The sequence below is a fragment of the Barbus barbus genome, assembly GCF_936440315.1.
Source record: "Barbus barbus genome assembly, chromosome: 23".
NCBI lineage: Eukaryota > Metazoa > Chordata > Actinopteri > Cypriniformes > Cyprinidae > Barbus > Barbus barbus.
This window is the reverse complement of record NC_136751.1, coordinates 27,668,543-27,683,514: the sequence shown is the minus strand read 5'-3', so window position 1 is coordinate 27,683,514 and position 14,972 is coordinate 27,668,543. Positions and strand designations below refer to the sequence as shown.

General features: G+C 35.2%; 1 protein-coding gene across 1 annotated transcript in view; it reads left to right on the top strand.

Annotated features, from left to right (window-relative positions):
* The window catches only part of LOC306843052 (sucrase-isomaltase, intestinal-like), a gene marked incomplete at both ends in the record, with an annotated part of 79,934 nt that extends 67,845 nt beyond the window's left edge, over positions 1–12,089 (top strand). Inside the window, 2 exons of the mRNA XM_079374287.1 lie at positions 11,644–11,779; positions 11,908–12,089. Of these exons, the coding sequence (XP_079230413.1) occupies positions 11,644–11,779; positions 11,908–12,089 (318 nt within the window). The remainder of the gene's footprint in view (positions 1–11,643; positions 11,780–11,907) is intronic.
* Between the last annotated feature and the right edge of the window lie 2,883 nt (positions 12,090–14,972).

The following is a 14,972-nucleotide window of genomic DNA, read 5'->3' as shown; positions in this document are numbered from 1 at the left end:
AAAAGCAGACACTGACAATAGCTCAGGAAGCTGTGTTTGCATTATTTCATGCACCAAGTGCATTTAATTACCAGCTTCTAATTACTGCTTTGCGGATTCGCTTTTTTTTGCCACCAAACTCAATCTCGTCCAGGTCTGCTGTTAGCCATCTACCTCTTCCTCACCCCAACCGGCCGAAAAAAAAAAAAAAAGCCTTGAAGATAATTACTGAACATGGAGATCGCTTGCTCTGCGGTTTGGTTTAATTAGCTCTCCTTCCTTCATCTTTGCCTCTGTTCTCGTTTTCTTTCCTCCAAAGCTGGCCGGCAAGAGGAAGTGTGCAAAATGCCCGAAAGGTCACTGATGATTCATCTACGGCCCGTTGTTTCTCCTTCCTGTGTATTTTTGGTTGTTTGTAGAATTCTGCTAAACTCCTGGTGGCATTTGAATACGATGCTGAGTTCTGCTGTTACCAAAGACCTCCAAAACATATGGATTCACTTCGGCAAATGTCAGGCATTAATTTGCTGTGAAACACTGGGCTGGCGAGCAGATGGTGAAGTGAGACGACAAATATTAGCAATGGTGGAAAAGGGAAAATTATCAAGTTAAATATGACAAAAAAGGACATTTACTAAAATAGCAGTTTTGTCTTGTGCTAACAATCATTACAATCTGCTCCTCATCATTAGCCGTGTCTGCTCACGTATATCCGCATCGACACAAGGACAAAGTCAAGGAGAAATATCTCAATTATGGCACACAGAGAGTTGAGTGCAGGAAAAGCAGCATCAATAGTGGATTGTGATTCAGTCAGCACTTACGGTCTTCATTTGAAAACTCCATTTTTCATCGCTGACATCTTTCAAACGACGTAAATGAAAAACTGTTTATTTCTGCCTTGCAATTAAATACAGCATAAACAACTTGTTCATGAGGCTCTGCAGTATTTCTATGAGAGAAAGAGCTTTTGGGGATTTTATTTAGTGTCTGGAATACTGTAGTCAAAATGATCACAACCATCTGTGTCTGATTAGGCTGTAGTTATTTGATATGACTTGATTAGTTTTTAAATGAAAGTATACAAAGGCTCAACTGTAAAAGTCTGTGGTTTGTAAACCATTTTTGTTTGTTTGTTCATTTCATTTAAGTAAAATGTTTTGTGATAAAAAATGTCACCATAAATGCCATCAGTAAAAACTAAATACTTTACAGTGTTTGATTTTTTTTTTTTTTTTTTTGAATTGCCAAATAATTTTCGTTAGTTAAGTTAAATAAGTGCATTAATGTGCACTGTATTAAAATGTACGTGTGTGTGTACTGTATATTTTTAAGTCTAATGAAATTGGCTGTAGAAGTCATTTCAACTTAAATTATATTCAAACTGACTTAAAAAAAAATAGTATGGTAATCTGAAGAACCTAATGTCAAGAAGTTTTTCTTGAGGTACAACCAAATTGCAACAAAGAACTCTTGAAGATCCTCCATTTTAAGAGAGTGTTTGTGAGATATAAAAACTCAAACTGAAGTGAAGTGGCTGTTTTGAAGAGGGAGCAGGTGGGTTCTCACCGGGTTCTCAGCTGTTCTTGAAGATGATTTGCAGGCATGTTGCTCGCTTGCTACCTGTCAGAATCGAAAATTGTAATTCACTTTCTGAAGCTTCCAGCTGTGCTGTGTAATCTTACAGGGGAAAAAAGTGCATTAAAGAAAGCCTCTCCAAATGTTTTTAAAGGGAAAATGGGTGTTTAATCCGTTCAGACCACAATAAAAGAGCAGATAAAGGTTATTCCCCATCAAAAGCAATCAAACTCTCTGCCATTTTATTTCTTCTAACAATTTTTTTTTAAATAAAAGGATGTGATGGAGCTGGGAGATGGACGACCTGCTGTGTGGAGCATTTGTAAGTTCTAAGTAATGAAGGCTTTTATGAGGTTACATCAGGTTTAGATGTAAGGTAGAGTTTTTTAAGACAGATGCAAGATGCATTTTTGGAAGAGGAATATATGGAGGTCTTTAAATACATGCTAAATGAAATGCTGAGCCTATTGTATTTTTAGTTAGTTAGTTAGTTGTTGTGTTAAGTGCTTTTAGTATATTGGTCTTATTATAATGTGTTGTGATGCCAAATACAAATTTTCACTTGTGGACAATAAAGGAAAAGTAGAGTAAAGCAAAATAAATGGAAAGTTCACCCAAAAATGAAAATTCCCTCATAATTTACTCACTCTCTAGTTGCTCCAAATTTGTATGAGTTTCTTTCATTTGTGTGGTTAACCAGTTACTGCTCCCCATTTACTTTCTTAATATTTTTTTTTTTTCCCCACGCTGTTGTATTCAGTGGTATAGAAGCCTGTTTTGAGCATTAAATAAAACGTTAAAAAAAGTAATTGCAATTTTTTTTATGTCTCACAATTCTGCATTTTTTCACAGAATTGTGTGATATAAACTCAAAATTGCAAGTTATGAGGTCAGAATTGTTGGATATAGACTTCTCGGGAATTCTGACTTTTTATTAATTGTAAATTTATATCTCGCAATTCTGACTATAACACACAATTGCAGCTTATATCATGCGAATCTGATTTTATATCTCACAATTGCAAATTTGTATAGTGCAATTCTGTTAGAATTGCTAGACAAACAGTTGCAGTTACCTTTTTTATTTTTATTCAGTGACGAAACCAAGCTTCCATATAAAGCGGACCTACAGCTGGTTACCAAAAGTCTTCAAAATATCTTCTGTTGTGTTTAACAGAAGAAAGAAACTCATACAGGTTTGGAACAACTTGATGTTTAGTAAAAGGTGCACTGTCCCTTTAAACATCATGCATTTTCTTAGCTCATTTGATTTCAGAAGTTGCTGTATTAGTAATGAACAGCTGCTAAGTGAGACTAATAAGATTGTTAAAGAATGGATTTTTTTTTTTTGCATTTTAGACTAACAAATTAATTGCAAAAGGACGGGCCATTTAACAACAATTAAGCAATTGAGTAATTAGATGTGATGTTTAACCCACTCCATGGGAAAACCTCAGCTGAATAAAACAGATTGAGAGACAAATTGTGGATGAACAGCACACTCACTGTTGAGCAGTGGGCAGCAGTTTCTCAGTATGTAAGGTGTACGGACAGATGCTCACATTATGAGTGAGGCGGGCGAGGGGGCGGATCTGTGCCAGTAAGAGCAGCTGGGGCAAACGTTTGCTGGAGACACTACGACCCCCTTGTGCTCTTCCAATGTACCGTCTGTCTAATTGCATTAATCTATGACATCAGAGACCTGATCTATCATATAATGATGGCATAATCTCTTTGCAATGAAATGAAATGCATAGAGTTCTGCTCGTCCAGGATCAGTGCTGCCCCTTCTGGAGGTCTCTGTAACACATAAAAAGCATGTATGTTTTTTGTGTGTTTGTATAAATATACAGAAAAAAAAAAACATTGTAGAAACAATTTTTCAATCAGAAATTACTAGTAAATTTAACAATTAAAACAGCAAGTAATGCACTGAATTAAAATTAGTAGAAAGTAGAATGACTGAAATATTATTTTCTTGAAAAACGTACTCAAATAATCTTTATTTATTCTTTGATTTTATATATTTATTTATTTACTTAAATTACTTTATTTATATATTTAACTGAAATTAAAAGTAAAACCCTAAGGCCTGGTTTCACAGACAGGGTTTAGACTAAACCAGGATTAGGCCATAGTTCAATTAGGCGATTTAAGTAATTTTATAAATGTGCCTTAGAAAAAAAACATTACTGGAGTACATCTTGAGACAAAACAAGGGCACTGATATATTTTAAGATCAGTCCGAGCAAGTTTCTTACAGTTTAAACAGCTCAGGCTTAAATTTTAATCTAGGACTAAGCTTAAACCTTGTCTGTGAAACCGGGGGTAAGAATGTTACTTGAAATAAAATAAATTTGACAAAGTTTAAGTTAAGCTTGATGTAATAAAATTAGTGATAATAAATAAATTACATTTATATATATATATATATATATATATATATATATATATATATATATATATATATATATATATATATATATATATATATATATATATATATATATATGTATATGTGTTAAAAAATAAAATAAAATAAAAATAAAAAAGGGTAATTGTGACCTTTATTGCAACTTTTTTTTCTTAGGCTTTCATGACATAATCTCACAATTGTGAGGAATAAAGTCGGAATTGCGAGATATAAACTCACAATTCAGATTTTTTTTTCCCAATTCTGACTTGATTTCTCAGAATTTCAAGTTTATATTTCACAATTCTGACTTTATAACACAATTCTGACTTTGCATAGTGCAATTCTGAGAAAAGTCAGAATTGTGAAAAGTAAACTCACAATTGCGAGGAAAATAAATCAGAATTATGGGAAAGTCGCAATTACCTTTTTTATTTAAAATAAACTAATAAAAATAACAAAAATACAACAAAATTATTTCAGAACCCTGAAATTTAAAAAAAAAAAGAAAAAAAATCGTGGTTTCCACATAAATATTAAGCATTAATATTGAACATTTATATATGCATATATACATATGTGTGTGTGTGTGTGTGTGTGTATGATTTATTTATTTATCAGATAAACTAGTTGACCTAGGTAACCATCCAAGCTTTGCCCGAAACTGCAGTTTGTCCTAGTACTAGGAAATCAAGTGCATTTATTTTTGGCAGCACATCAGCTCAAATTAGTTCACACATGATCTTCACAAATTCCTGCCTACCCTCAGAGGACCAGCTGGGAACACAGCGGTGGCTCTGTGAAATAAAGCATGTGAGCTTACCCATAATGCCTCCAGTGCCGGGAGTATATCAGCACACACTGATATAGCTTGACGTCATTGAGCTTCTGTAGAGGTTCACTGCAGTGAAGAATACACCTTCATTTTGCATTTCAAAGTAATTTTGATGCTCTCTTCCCCCATTAAATGAACAAGCACATGTTTATTTTTGAGCTTGTGTGTGCAATATATTGTCTGGTGCTGGCTGCAACAGTTCTGCCTGCCAAAACAAGCAGTCAGTGCTCAGTGTGCATCTCAAATAGCCTGGCTTACATCCAGGAGCCCGGCCAGGATGCTCTCTCACAATCAGCTTATTTCAGTCACCAGAATGCAAAGCATTGACGTCTCCTCAGTTATGTTGTCATTCAGCATATTGTGTTCTGTTTTTTAACAACAAAATGCCCCCAAGCAACAGGGCTGATGCACAGAAACTAGTGAAGTGGATTGACAAAGAAAGGGAGAGAAAAGATGAGCTGCCTTGCTGTCAACTGCCTAGGCAGCTACCTACTAAGGTAGCGTCATGCAAACTATCGATCGCAGTACATCATGGAGTGATTCTATCAGATGGCAGGCAAATTTTATTGTACGTATAAATATCATGGTACCAAGTGTTTAGTGTATTCATGTACCATGCTGTTCACAGGGTATATATCCTAAAAAAAACAAAAAAACAGTAGGCTACTGTATATGTAATGGTATTTTTAACAATGTTTCTACACTGTACACTGCACGACATTGCATCAAAATAAAACATAACATAATCATGTTGTCTAGATGTTGTGTTGAGTTACACTTGCGCTCTTCTGAAAAAATATTTACCACATTTTTTTCATTCTGTGTTGTAAATTATCCACCTTATTTTGCAACTTCAATGTAAGCTATTTTCTATGAATGTGTGAGGCTTGCTGACTTGTAGTTAATTAATTACAGTAATACAACAGCATCCAAACAGAATCCATCATAATGGCGCTCACCGGTTATCAGGAAAACGGTGAATATAGTATATAATTAAATTAATATGAAAACAAATGCCAGTTTGCGATATCAAATGTCTTGTTTTTACTGTTTTTTTACTGAGTGAGTACAATTGGAAGCCAATGACAACAGAAGTTTCGCTCATTCAAGTTACAAATGACCGCGCCCGATCTTAATGTACGTTAAAATAAGTACCATAAATACATATCTATGGATAGCACAGCATGGACACCTCTAACGATTAACCACGCGAACGAGTGCACTTCCCAAATGATTCGCGACCGATTCAAACCGCTGTGCCAACACAGCATAGAAAGGAACCGATTCAAAAGTCATTCATTTGCGAATCGGAATCGGATAAGCGTCGCCATTTATGACGTGACTGATTGGATTTTGGAACGCCCTACGTTGGCAGGAAGTGTAAACGTTTAACGTGTTCAATATGTGTCTTTTGTTCTCAGTTAATGCACTTGTTTGGAAACACAGGTCTGTCAATCGTTCAGTGTTTTGCAGCCCATGAATGTAGTAAAATGTCAAAACAGACTGACTAATGCATGGTAGATTTGAACACAAACCTTAAAACAAGAGGAAGTCTTGCTAATAGTGTTCCAGGACCAATTTAAGTGCTGGAACATCAAATAATATATCATTTCAGTTCATTCTCTGACAAAAAATAAATAAATAAATACTACAAGTAATTATGGTGGGCTGTATTTTAAGTGTCATTAGTTGCACATTTAAAAGTGCAGTGGGAAATTGTAGTTGTCTTTGGTTACAAGAGCATGGCAGTGATGAGGCAGCTCTTGGAGTCGTGATTATGGCTAAATCAGACCATCAATCTGAATGTTAGTTTGTTTTCTTTTACTTTGCATTTACCTTCCATATTATTTATGCATCTTTTAAAACAGGCAAATTGAATTACCTAGCTTTTAGGCTTCGTAATTAAAAATTATTTTACTCTCACAGACCAAAATAATGGAGGTGCCTCCTTGTATCCTTGAGATTCAAGCACACATTGAAGTATGTGATGCACACGAACTTGTTTTCCAATGTGTTCACTCTGTGAATTACGACTCCACTTAATACTACAGTAATTTCTCTGTCCTTAGCTTGCTATGGACTGAACTCATGTTGCTATATTAACAGCCTTAATTTTAGAAATACACACTGTTCCTGTCGCCTGAACCCCGGGACCCTGATGCTTTGATTTGGAGCCAAGTTACAAGTTCAGTTGCACTGTGTTCTGTCCCTGGAGCCGTCCGTGAAGATAATTAGAGCACTGCCTCAATGGCACTTGCAGCCTTTTTAATATATTTGAAGAAATGTTTAATGAAATATTTAGTCTATTAATGACGGAAGTGTAAAACCATGTAAAATTCATTATTGATGGTTTAGCCAATGTAAGTTTTATGAAGCAGGACTAGATTATTTAATGATATCAAATGCTCATTTGTTCAATGTTTTTAGTCCTGTCAAGTTAATTAGACAAAAAAATAAATATTTGTTGACGTACGCTAGGAGTATAGTATGGTATATTGCTACGTTTATTTTAAGATCTTCGTATTGAGCAAATTTGAGAGCAATTTGGGATATTTGATGTCTCCTGAATCACTTTTGAGATTGCTAAATTAAATTGTATTAATCTCAATGTTAAAGAGATCTCATTCGTGATTTTTCTTTCCTATGAGTTGATTTAGTCACAATAGCTTGAGGTAGTTATAACAGCCACAGAATGCATTGGTGTTTGGCTTTATATAATCACAGTCAGGCATTTGAGTGTCTGTCTGGCTCTGCAGTTTTGACTTTTGGGAGCGATTTAAATGTTTTGTGTTCGAGCTTGTTGAACCTAAAGTAACAGGACCTCCCTCAAGACAGGAGGAATGAATGACAGCGTGGGGCCTGTAATGATGGCCGCTGGAGAAACGCTCCTGCTGGGAATGGCAGACTGGTGTGATTACTATTGAGCTTCCAGCCGTGACCCTGGAGACATGCTACATTTGGGTGTAGATTTGAGCTCCATCAGGCCTAGAGAGCATTTGGCCTATAGAGATGGTGTGGTGTTCAGTTTCGAGTGACAAGAGTCTGAACATTTTAACCTGAACTGCATTTTCACATCTTTTCAACCATCGACCATCACAATCTTTTTAAAACACCAGCAACAAGTATCATGAAGAACAAAGTGCAAATGGTTGTCACGTGACTTTTTGATGCACATCTTGGGTTAGAATTTTTTTCATTTCTTTTTACCTGATAAAAAACCTTTATCTATCACAAGTGAATATATACATTTGTTGTGTGGATTTTAGGAACTGTAATTTTTAGGAACAAAAATTATATGTAATTTTTGTGTTTCCATTAAGCATTTTTTATGCTATTACTCTAAAATTGGCCAAACAATATGCAAAATCCCAATCTGTACTTCTGCTATATATCTATATAATATCTACCACTACTACATCTATTACAATAATGTAATATTTGCAGTATATATGTTGTTTCAAAAACATTTTATTTCATCATTCACTTTTATTGGGAAGGATGAATGTTCTGGTTAAAGATTTGGTATGACATGAGGATGAGTAAATGAGTTTCTGTGCGTGAACTACGTGGGATCCTTATTTTTTAGTGATGAGTTCTTTGTAGGACGTCTGACTCATTTTTTCTGAACTGAACCAAATCTGTCTCTTCCTGAACACAATGTTCTTGAAAGAAGGGACAACATACACTTAAGCAATTCATTATTATGTCCACTGAATCATCAAAATTGCCCTGTCCTCCAAAAAAACTATAAATGACCTCAGAGGGTTCAGTCATAACTTTAGCGAAAATAGGTTGCGATATTGCTTCAGCGCAACATAAAATCAGTGTACTTTATTTGTTTGAATACGGTGGGAATGGATGAGACCGTTGTTCAAAATGTTGGAGTCAGTAAGACATATGTTTGCTTGGTAACACTTTAGAATAAGGCTCCATTTATTAACATTAGTTAATGTATTAACTAACATGAACAAACAATGAACAATGCATTTATTACACTGTTTATTAAACTTTGCTAATGTTAGTTAATGAAAATACAGTTGTTCATTGTTTACTCATGTTAGTTCACACTACATTGACTAATGTTAACAAACACAACTTGTGAATTTAATAATGCATTAGTACATGCTGAAATTAACATTAACTAAGATTAATAAATGCTGTAGAAGTATTGTTCATTCTTAGTTCATGTTTACTAATGTTGTTAACTAATGTTAATATTCTAAAGTGTTACCGTTTTTTTTAAGAAAATATATATTTTTTTTATTCAGCAAGAATGCATTAAATTGAAAAAAAATTAAAGACATTTATAATGTTACCAAAAAATGCTGCTCTTTTGAACTTTCTGTTTATCAAAGATCCTAAAAAAAAGTATCATGGTTTCCACAAAAATATGAAGCTGTTTTCATCATTGATAGTAATCAGAAATGTTCCTTAAGCAGCAGATCAGCATATTAGAATGATTTCTGAAGGACTTTGAGTAATTATGCTGAAAATTTAGCTTCGCAACGCAGGAAAAAATACATTTTAAAATATATATTAAAATAGAAAACAGCTATTTTAAATTCTAAAAATATTTCACAATATTGCAGTTCTTACTGTATTATTAATCAAATAAATGCAGCCTTGGCGAGCAGAAGAGACTTCATTCAAAAACATGAAAAAATCTTATCGACCCCAAACGTTCAACAGTAGTTTCATACCATGATGCTGAATGATTACCATATTCATGCACCATGTTATGAACTTCAAAGAATGCCCAAAATACATTTTAACACTTTTTTAAATAATAATGTACTATGGTATTTACATGCTTCTCCAATACTTCAGAGAACACCGTGGTACATGGTACTATTCGTAGGTGCACAAAATCAAAGGCCTCAGTATATCCGTGATGTTGTCTTCCTGCAGAAGTTTTCCAGAAAGTTCTCCCTTTTTCGTGGTTAAATCTTGATGCATTGGCTGAATTTGTCCATTTTTTTTCCTTTTAGACAGGAACAAACTGGTGCTGTCTGGAATTACTGATGCTCCAGCCCCTGCGATGACAGGAAGCGACTGAAGGGAATATGGAACCGCAGACAGATAAATCACATGACACAGCAGCCATTTTAAATGACAAACATTCTGACCCCCAAGTGTCCTTTTAGTCAGTTTAATACTCACCTGTTTCCCTCGGCTCATCGCGCACACACAAACGGATGTCATACCACAGTACAGATCAACCTCCAGACTCTGGGCTTCTTAATATGAGTCAAAATACATACACTATATTTTCACTACAGTGATAGTTATTGTTATGTAAGCTTTACATTTAAGCATTTGGTAAATGCTATTTTCCAATAGTGACTAACATTGCATTCAAGATATACCTTTTATTCGTTCTTTCATTCCCTGGGAGTCAAACCCATGACCTTGGCGTTGCTAGCACCAGCTCTACTGTTTGAGCTTCAAGGAATTCCTGTGTTGCAAAGTTGCTACATTTTCAGTATCATTATTCCACATGATTCTTCAGAAATCATTCTAATATGTTGATTTGCTGCTCAAAAAAAAAAAAATCTGATTATTATCAGTATTGGAAACAGTTGTGCTGCTTTGTATTTTTGTGGAAACTGATACAGTTATTTTTTTTCAGGATCTTTGATAAATGTATAGGCTCATCCATTCCCAATTGATTCAAACAAATAAAATATGTTGATTTTATGTTGCGCTGATGCAGTGTAACAACTTATTACAACTTAAGTAATGACTGAACCATCTGAGGTTATTATTATTATTTTTTTCAGGGACAGGGCAGTTTTGGTAATTCATTGAAATAATAACGAATTGCATAAGTGTATGTTATCCATTCTTTCAAGAACATTGTGTTCAGGAAGAGACAGATTTGGTTCAGTTCAGAAAAATTAGTCAGACGTCCTACAAAGAACTCAAAAAATAAGGATCCCACGTAGTTCACGCACAGAAACTCATTTACTCATCCTCATGTCATACCAAATCTTTAACCAGAGCATCCATCCTACTCCTTCCCTAGAAAAGTAAATGATAAAATAAAATGATTTTGAAAATATATAATGCTGATTAGCAAAATGGTGATGTATTTGCATTCAGATTAAATTGAATTCTAGCTTTCCGTGTGAATCGAACCCAAGACCTTCACATTGCTAATGCTGATTCCATTACCACTCCCTCGCATATTGGCTTTCAATCACAAAACATGTCTTTAAAAATTAGTTTTCTGTGAATGAGTAAGCAGAATTATTTTCACATAATTGTTTAGTAAATATTCTAGCCTACAAGACTGATTACTCAGAAGTCTTATTCAGGACTATTTAGTGTGGGTTTTATGGCCTTATTTCAGCTACATCGTTTTCCCTAAAACTTATAACCACGCATAATATCTTTTTTCAAAAAAATGCAAACATGTTCATCCATCTTGGTTCATCCATCTTGGTCACATCTTGAGCACAAATATCAGGGCATGTCAAAACATCTCAAGGGCCCCAAAAGCACCTCAGACCCCAGAGGGTTAAGCTACAAGGTAGGCTTTAAAATGTAAACATTACACATTTCACCAACTGTTTGCCTTCCTGTTTTTATCTCTGTTGACTTCATACAACTAGTTTTTGTAAGCCATACTTGTGTTGTTCAACAAACCTTTCCATCAGAGGTATGAAGAAAGCCTACAACCTAAATTGTTATCTTTTGCATAAAACATGTCTGCGTTACTCCAAAGCTTGCATACAGTTTTCCCCTGAACATTTGTTTTTGTTTTTCTGTGCCGTAATTGTAGAGGTAGCTGTTTTAAACCCCCTTTTTTATTCTGTTTTTTTTCTCTCTCTCCTAGATTTCACTGTGTTTAAAGGAAGCTGTTTTTGGCAGTGTTACAGGGGCCCATCTTGAGCAGTTATGCCTGACTGCGGCTCTACTGGAGAAATCGGAGGGGTCTTTTCAGCTCTCGGAGCTGCCGGAGGATCACGCCGGTGTGTGTGCGAGGCGTTTCATTATTTCTCTGAGCCTTCATCAGCGTTGTTCGCGTTTGTTATTATTGTTTATCTTCTGCATTGTTTGTGTGCAGGCTTTCAAGCTTCTCATTAGCTGACTGTCGCAGGCGGTTCTGATGTCGGTCCAGTCGCCGCCGGTGTTCACGGGGTCGTGGCGGGTGATCCCATGTCCTCGTTTGCATCGGAGAACGAATGGAATGTCAAAACTCTCCATAGGGCAGGTGCTGCTTTCTCTCCTCTCTGTCCTCCCATCTGCCACATTAACACACCGGGGTTTGTCACTCCCTGATATTTTTAGGACAGCTGCGAAAAGTGGAATAATGAGCTCATCTCTTTTTTTGGGTTGCATTTTAATGATGACTCATTTCTTCACCAGGACACCAGACTAAGGCAGTCATAGTTAAACAAAACCTTTCATGGGTTTAAATAACCTTTTCAGCCAATCCCAGTTATTGCGACTGGATTTTGGATACACACTTTCATTAACTTTAATTTACACCCCAGACCGAGTTCCAGAAATTGGCTGATAAACTTGGGGGCATTCGATTTAGACATGGCTACTCGATCTAATTTGCAGCTCCCTGTCAACATAATTTCGCTGTGCCCTAATCTAACCTTTTTTGTCTTGGACAATTGCCTTCCATGCTGCAAATGCTAGTACAAACTTGCTGAGGAAACCTTTTGTCCCTTCCTCAGTGACCCCAAACCCTCGTTAGCATGATGGGCTCTGTCTTAGCTGGTGATTATAAAGTCATTTTATGGTCACGTGACATTGTGACTGCAAAGAAAATGAGAGGATTTCTGGATTGGGTGAGAATGTAATAGCCATTGGCATTAAAGGAATAGCTCATGATGTTTCACATCCATATGATGTAAATTTGAAGATTTTTTATTTTTTTTTTCAGGAAAATTCATGGTGAACTGCACTACACTAATGTTTAAAAGTTAAAAAGTATCTCATGCACAACAAAGCTGTATTTATTTGATTAAACATACAGGGGGGGAAAAAAGTAATTTTCTGATGTTTATGAGTACATTTTAAAATAACTGTTGTCTGTGTTATTATATTTTTAAATGTAATTTATTCCTGTGATTCAAAGCTGAATTTTCAGCATTGTTACTCCAGTCCTTAGTGCCACATGATCCTTCAGAAATCATTCTAATTAGCTGATATGCGTCATACTTTTTTTCATAAGAAAAGCATTTATTTGAAATAGAAATCTTTTCACTTTTGATCAGCGCAGCAATTTCTTTCAGAAAATAAATCCTGCTGTAGTGTATTTGCATTCAGATTATATATATATATATATATATATATATATATATATATATATATATATATATATATATATATCACATATACTGTATATCACTCAAGTCAATCAGACCCATGTGATGTCAATACTTTTGTGAAAAAAAAAAAATATATATATATATATCATCTGAATGCAAATTCCGATTTTTTTTTTTTTTTCACAAAAGTATTCTCCTTTTGTATTCTATAGAATAAACAACATCACATGGGTCTGATTGACTTGAGGGTGAACAAAAATGACAGAATCTTTGTTTTCAGGTGAATTCCTTTAATTGGAATTTTTATCTTTATTGGATCAATAAAGTACATCTCTGTTTTTAACTGTGGATTTTTTTTTAAATCACGTGTAACCCGGGTAACCCAGGTTACTAATAAAATAAAATAAAAGATGTAAAAACCAATAATATGCAAGTTAAGGAAGAATCAGAAAGAAATCACTGATTAAATGTGGCGATGGGCTCTTTAAGAGCTAGTAGCAGCAGTGAACCAAGCCCCGCCCATCTGCTGCTTGCTGAGCGCGTGAGAGAAAGTTCTCGGTTTTACTAGAGAGAGAGCGAGTGAGACGGGGCAGCTACACGGAGCGATCTTCAAAACCCCTCCATGTAAGTGATCAATTCAGAGAAAAGTGATCAGATACAACCGAAAAACAGGATTTCTGATCTGATGCTATAATATGAAGGAGCTGTTGCCGGCGTAAGAAGCGGATGCTTGTGAAACGGATGATGCAGACCCACGGAGCATCAATGTGCCACAAATGAACATCCTTGTTTGAAAATATATCAATTCATTGCCTTGGTGAGTTAAAACGTTAAAGTCAAACATTAACTTGACATTTATGCAAAAAAAGTGACTCGAATCTGATAGAGAATCGATACGAGGTGTATTTTAAATAGGCCGTGCGAGCCAAAGTGGATAGCACATGGGCTAAAGCTAACGCATGTGTGAAAAATGCTAATGAGCTAATGAAGTATCATAAAGTATGGTATTTAAGTGTTAAAGCGTTAAGTTAATGTGTTATTTGAAGTACATATGTGTGATTTGATGGTGAAATAATTGACGATTAATTGTTGTGCCTTGTGTTTTTACAAGGCTGGGTTTTTTTGTGAGATTCAAGTTCTTCTGTGATGAGTTCCCAGGTTCCTGCTGGACGCACCAGGGGCAGTTTGTATATGGCGAGCCACCCACGGAACTGTTTCCTCTGTTGAACTGTGTTTGAGCATCAAACTGGTAGGAGGATGCTTTCTTTTACTTTTGGACAAACGGGACTCAGGAAAAACAATATCTCAATGAGTCTATTTTTTCCTTTTTGATTTCTCAACGAAAGACATTAATTGTGATCCTGAACTGTTCTGAAAGAATCAACAGTTCTCTGAACTCATCTGTTCAATTCATGAACTCAGGTTAACTGAATTAATTTGTCAAATCTTGAGCCTCTGATTCACATTGGACAGATCATTAAGTTTTGAGGAGCAAGTGATTCATTTGCAACTGAAAGTGAAAATTCAGAACTTCATTCTGTATATTGAATCAAACTGATTGTCTATTTGATCATATTTTTTGAGGTATTCAAGTTATTGATCACAATATTTTGTGTGAAAGCATTGTGTATTGTTTTCTTTAATTTTGTTGTGTTACAAGGAATCTGACAGAGTTGAATTTCGCAAGAGTTTTATTTTATTATTTTATTATTCATAAGTGTATGAGAATCTGTTTCCAACTGAGTCGAAAGTGTTCAGAACTGCTGTCCAAAACTGAGTCCACGTATCTGTAAAAAGACCCAACAAGAGTGTGAATAATATGATCATGTATTGTACTTTAATTACCCATGCGATTCACACATTTTGAGCAAAAGGCTAA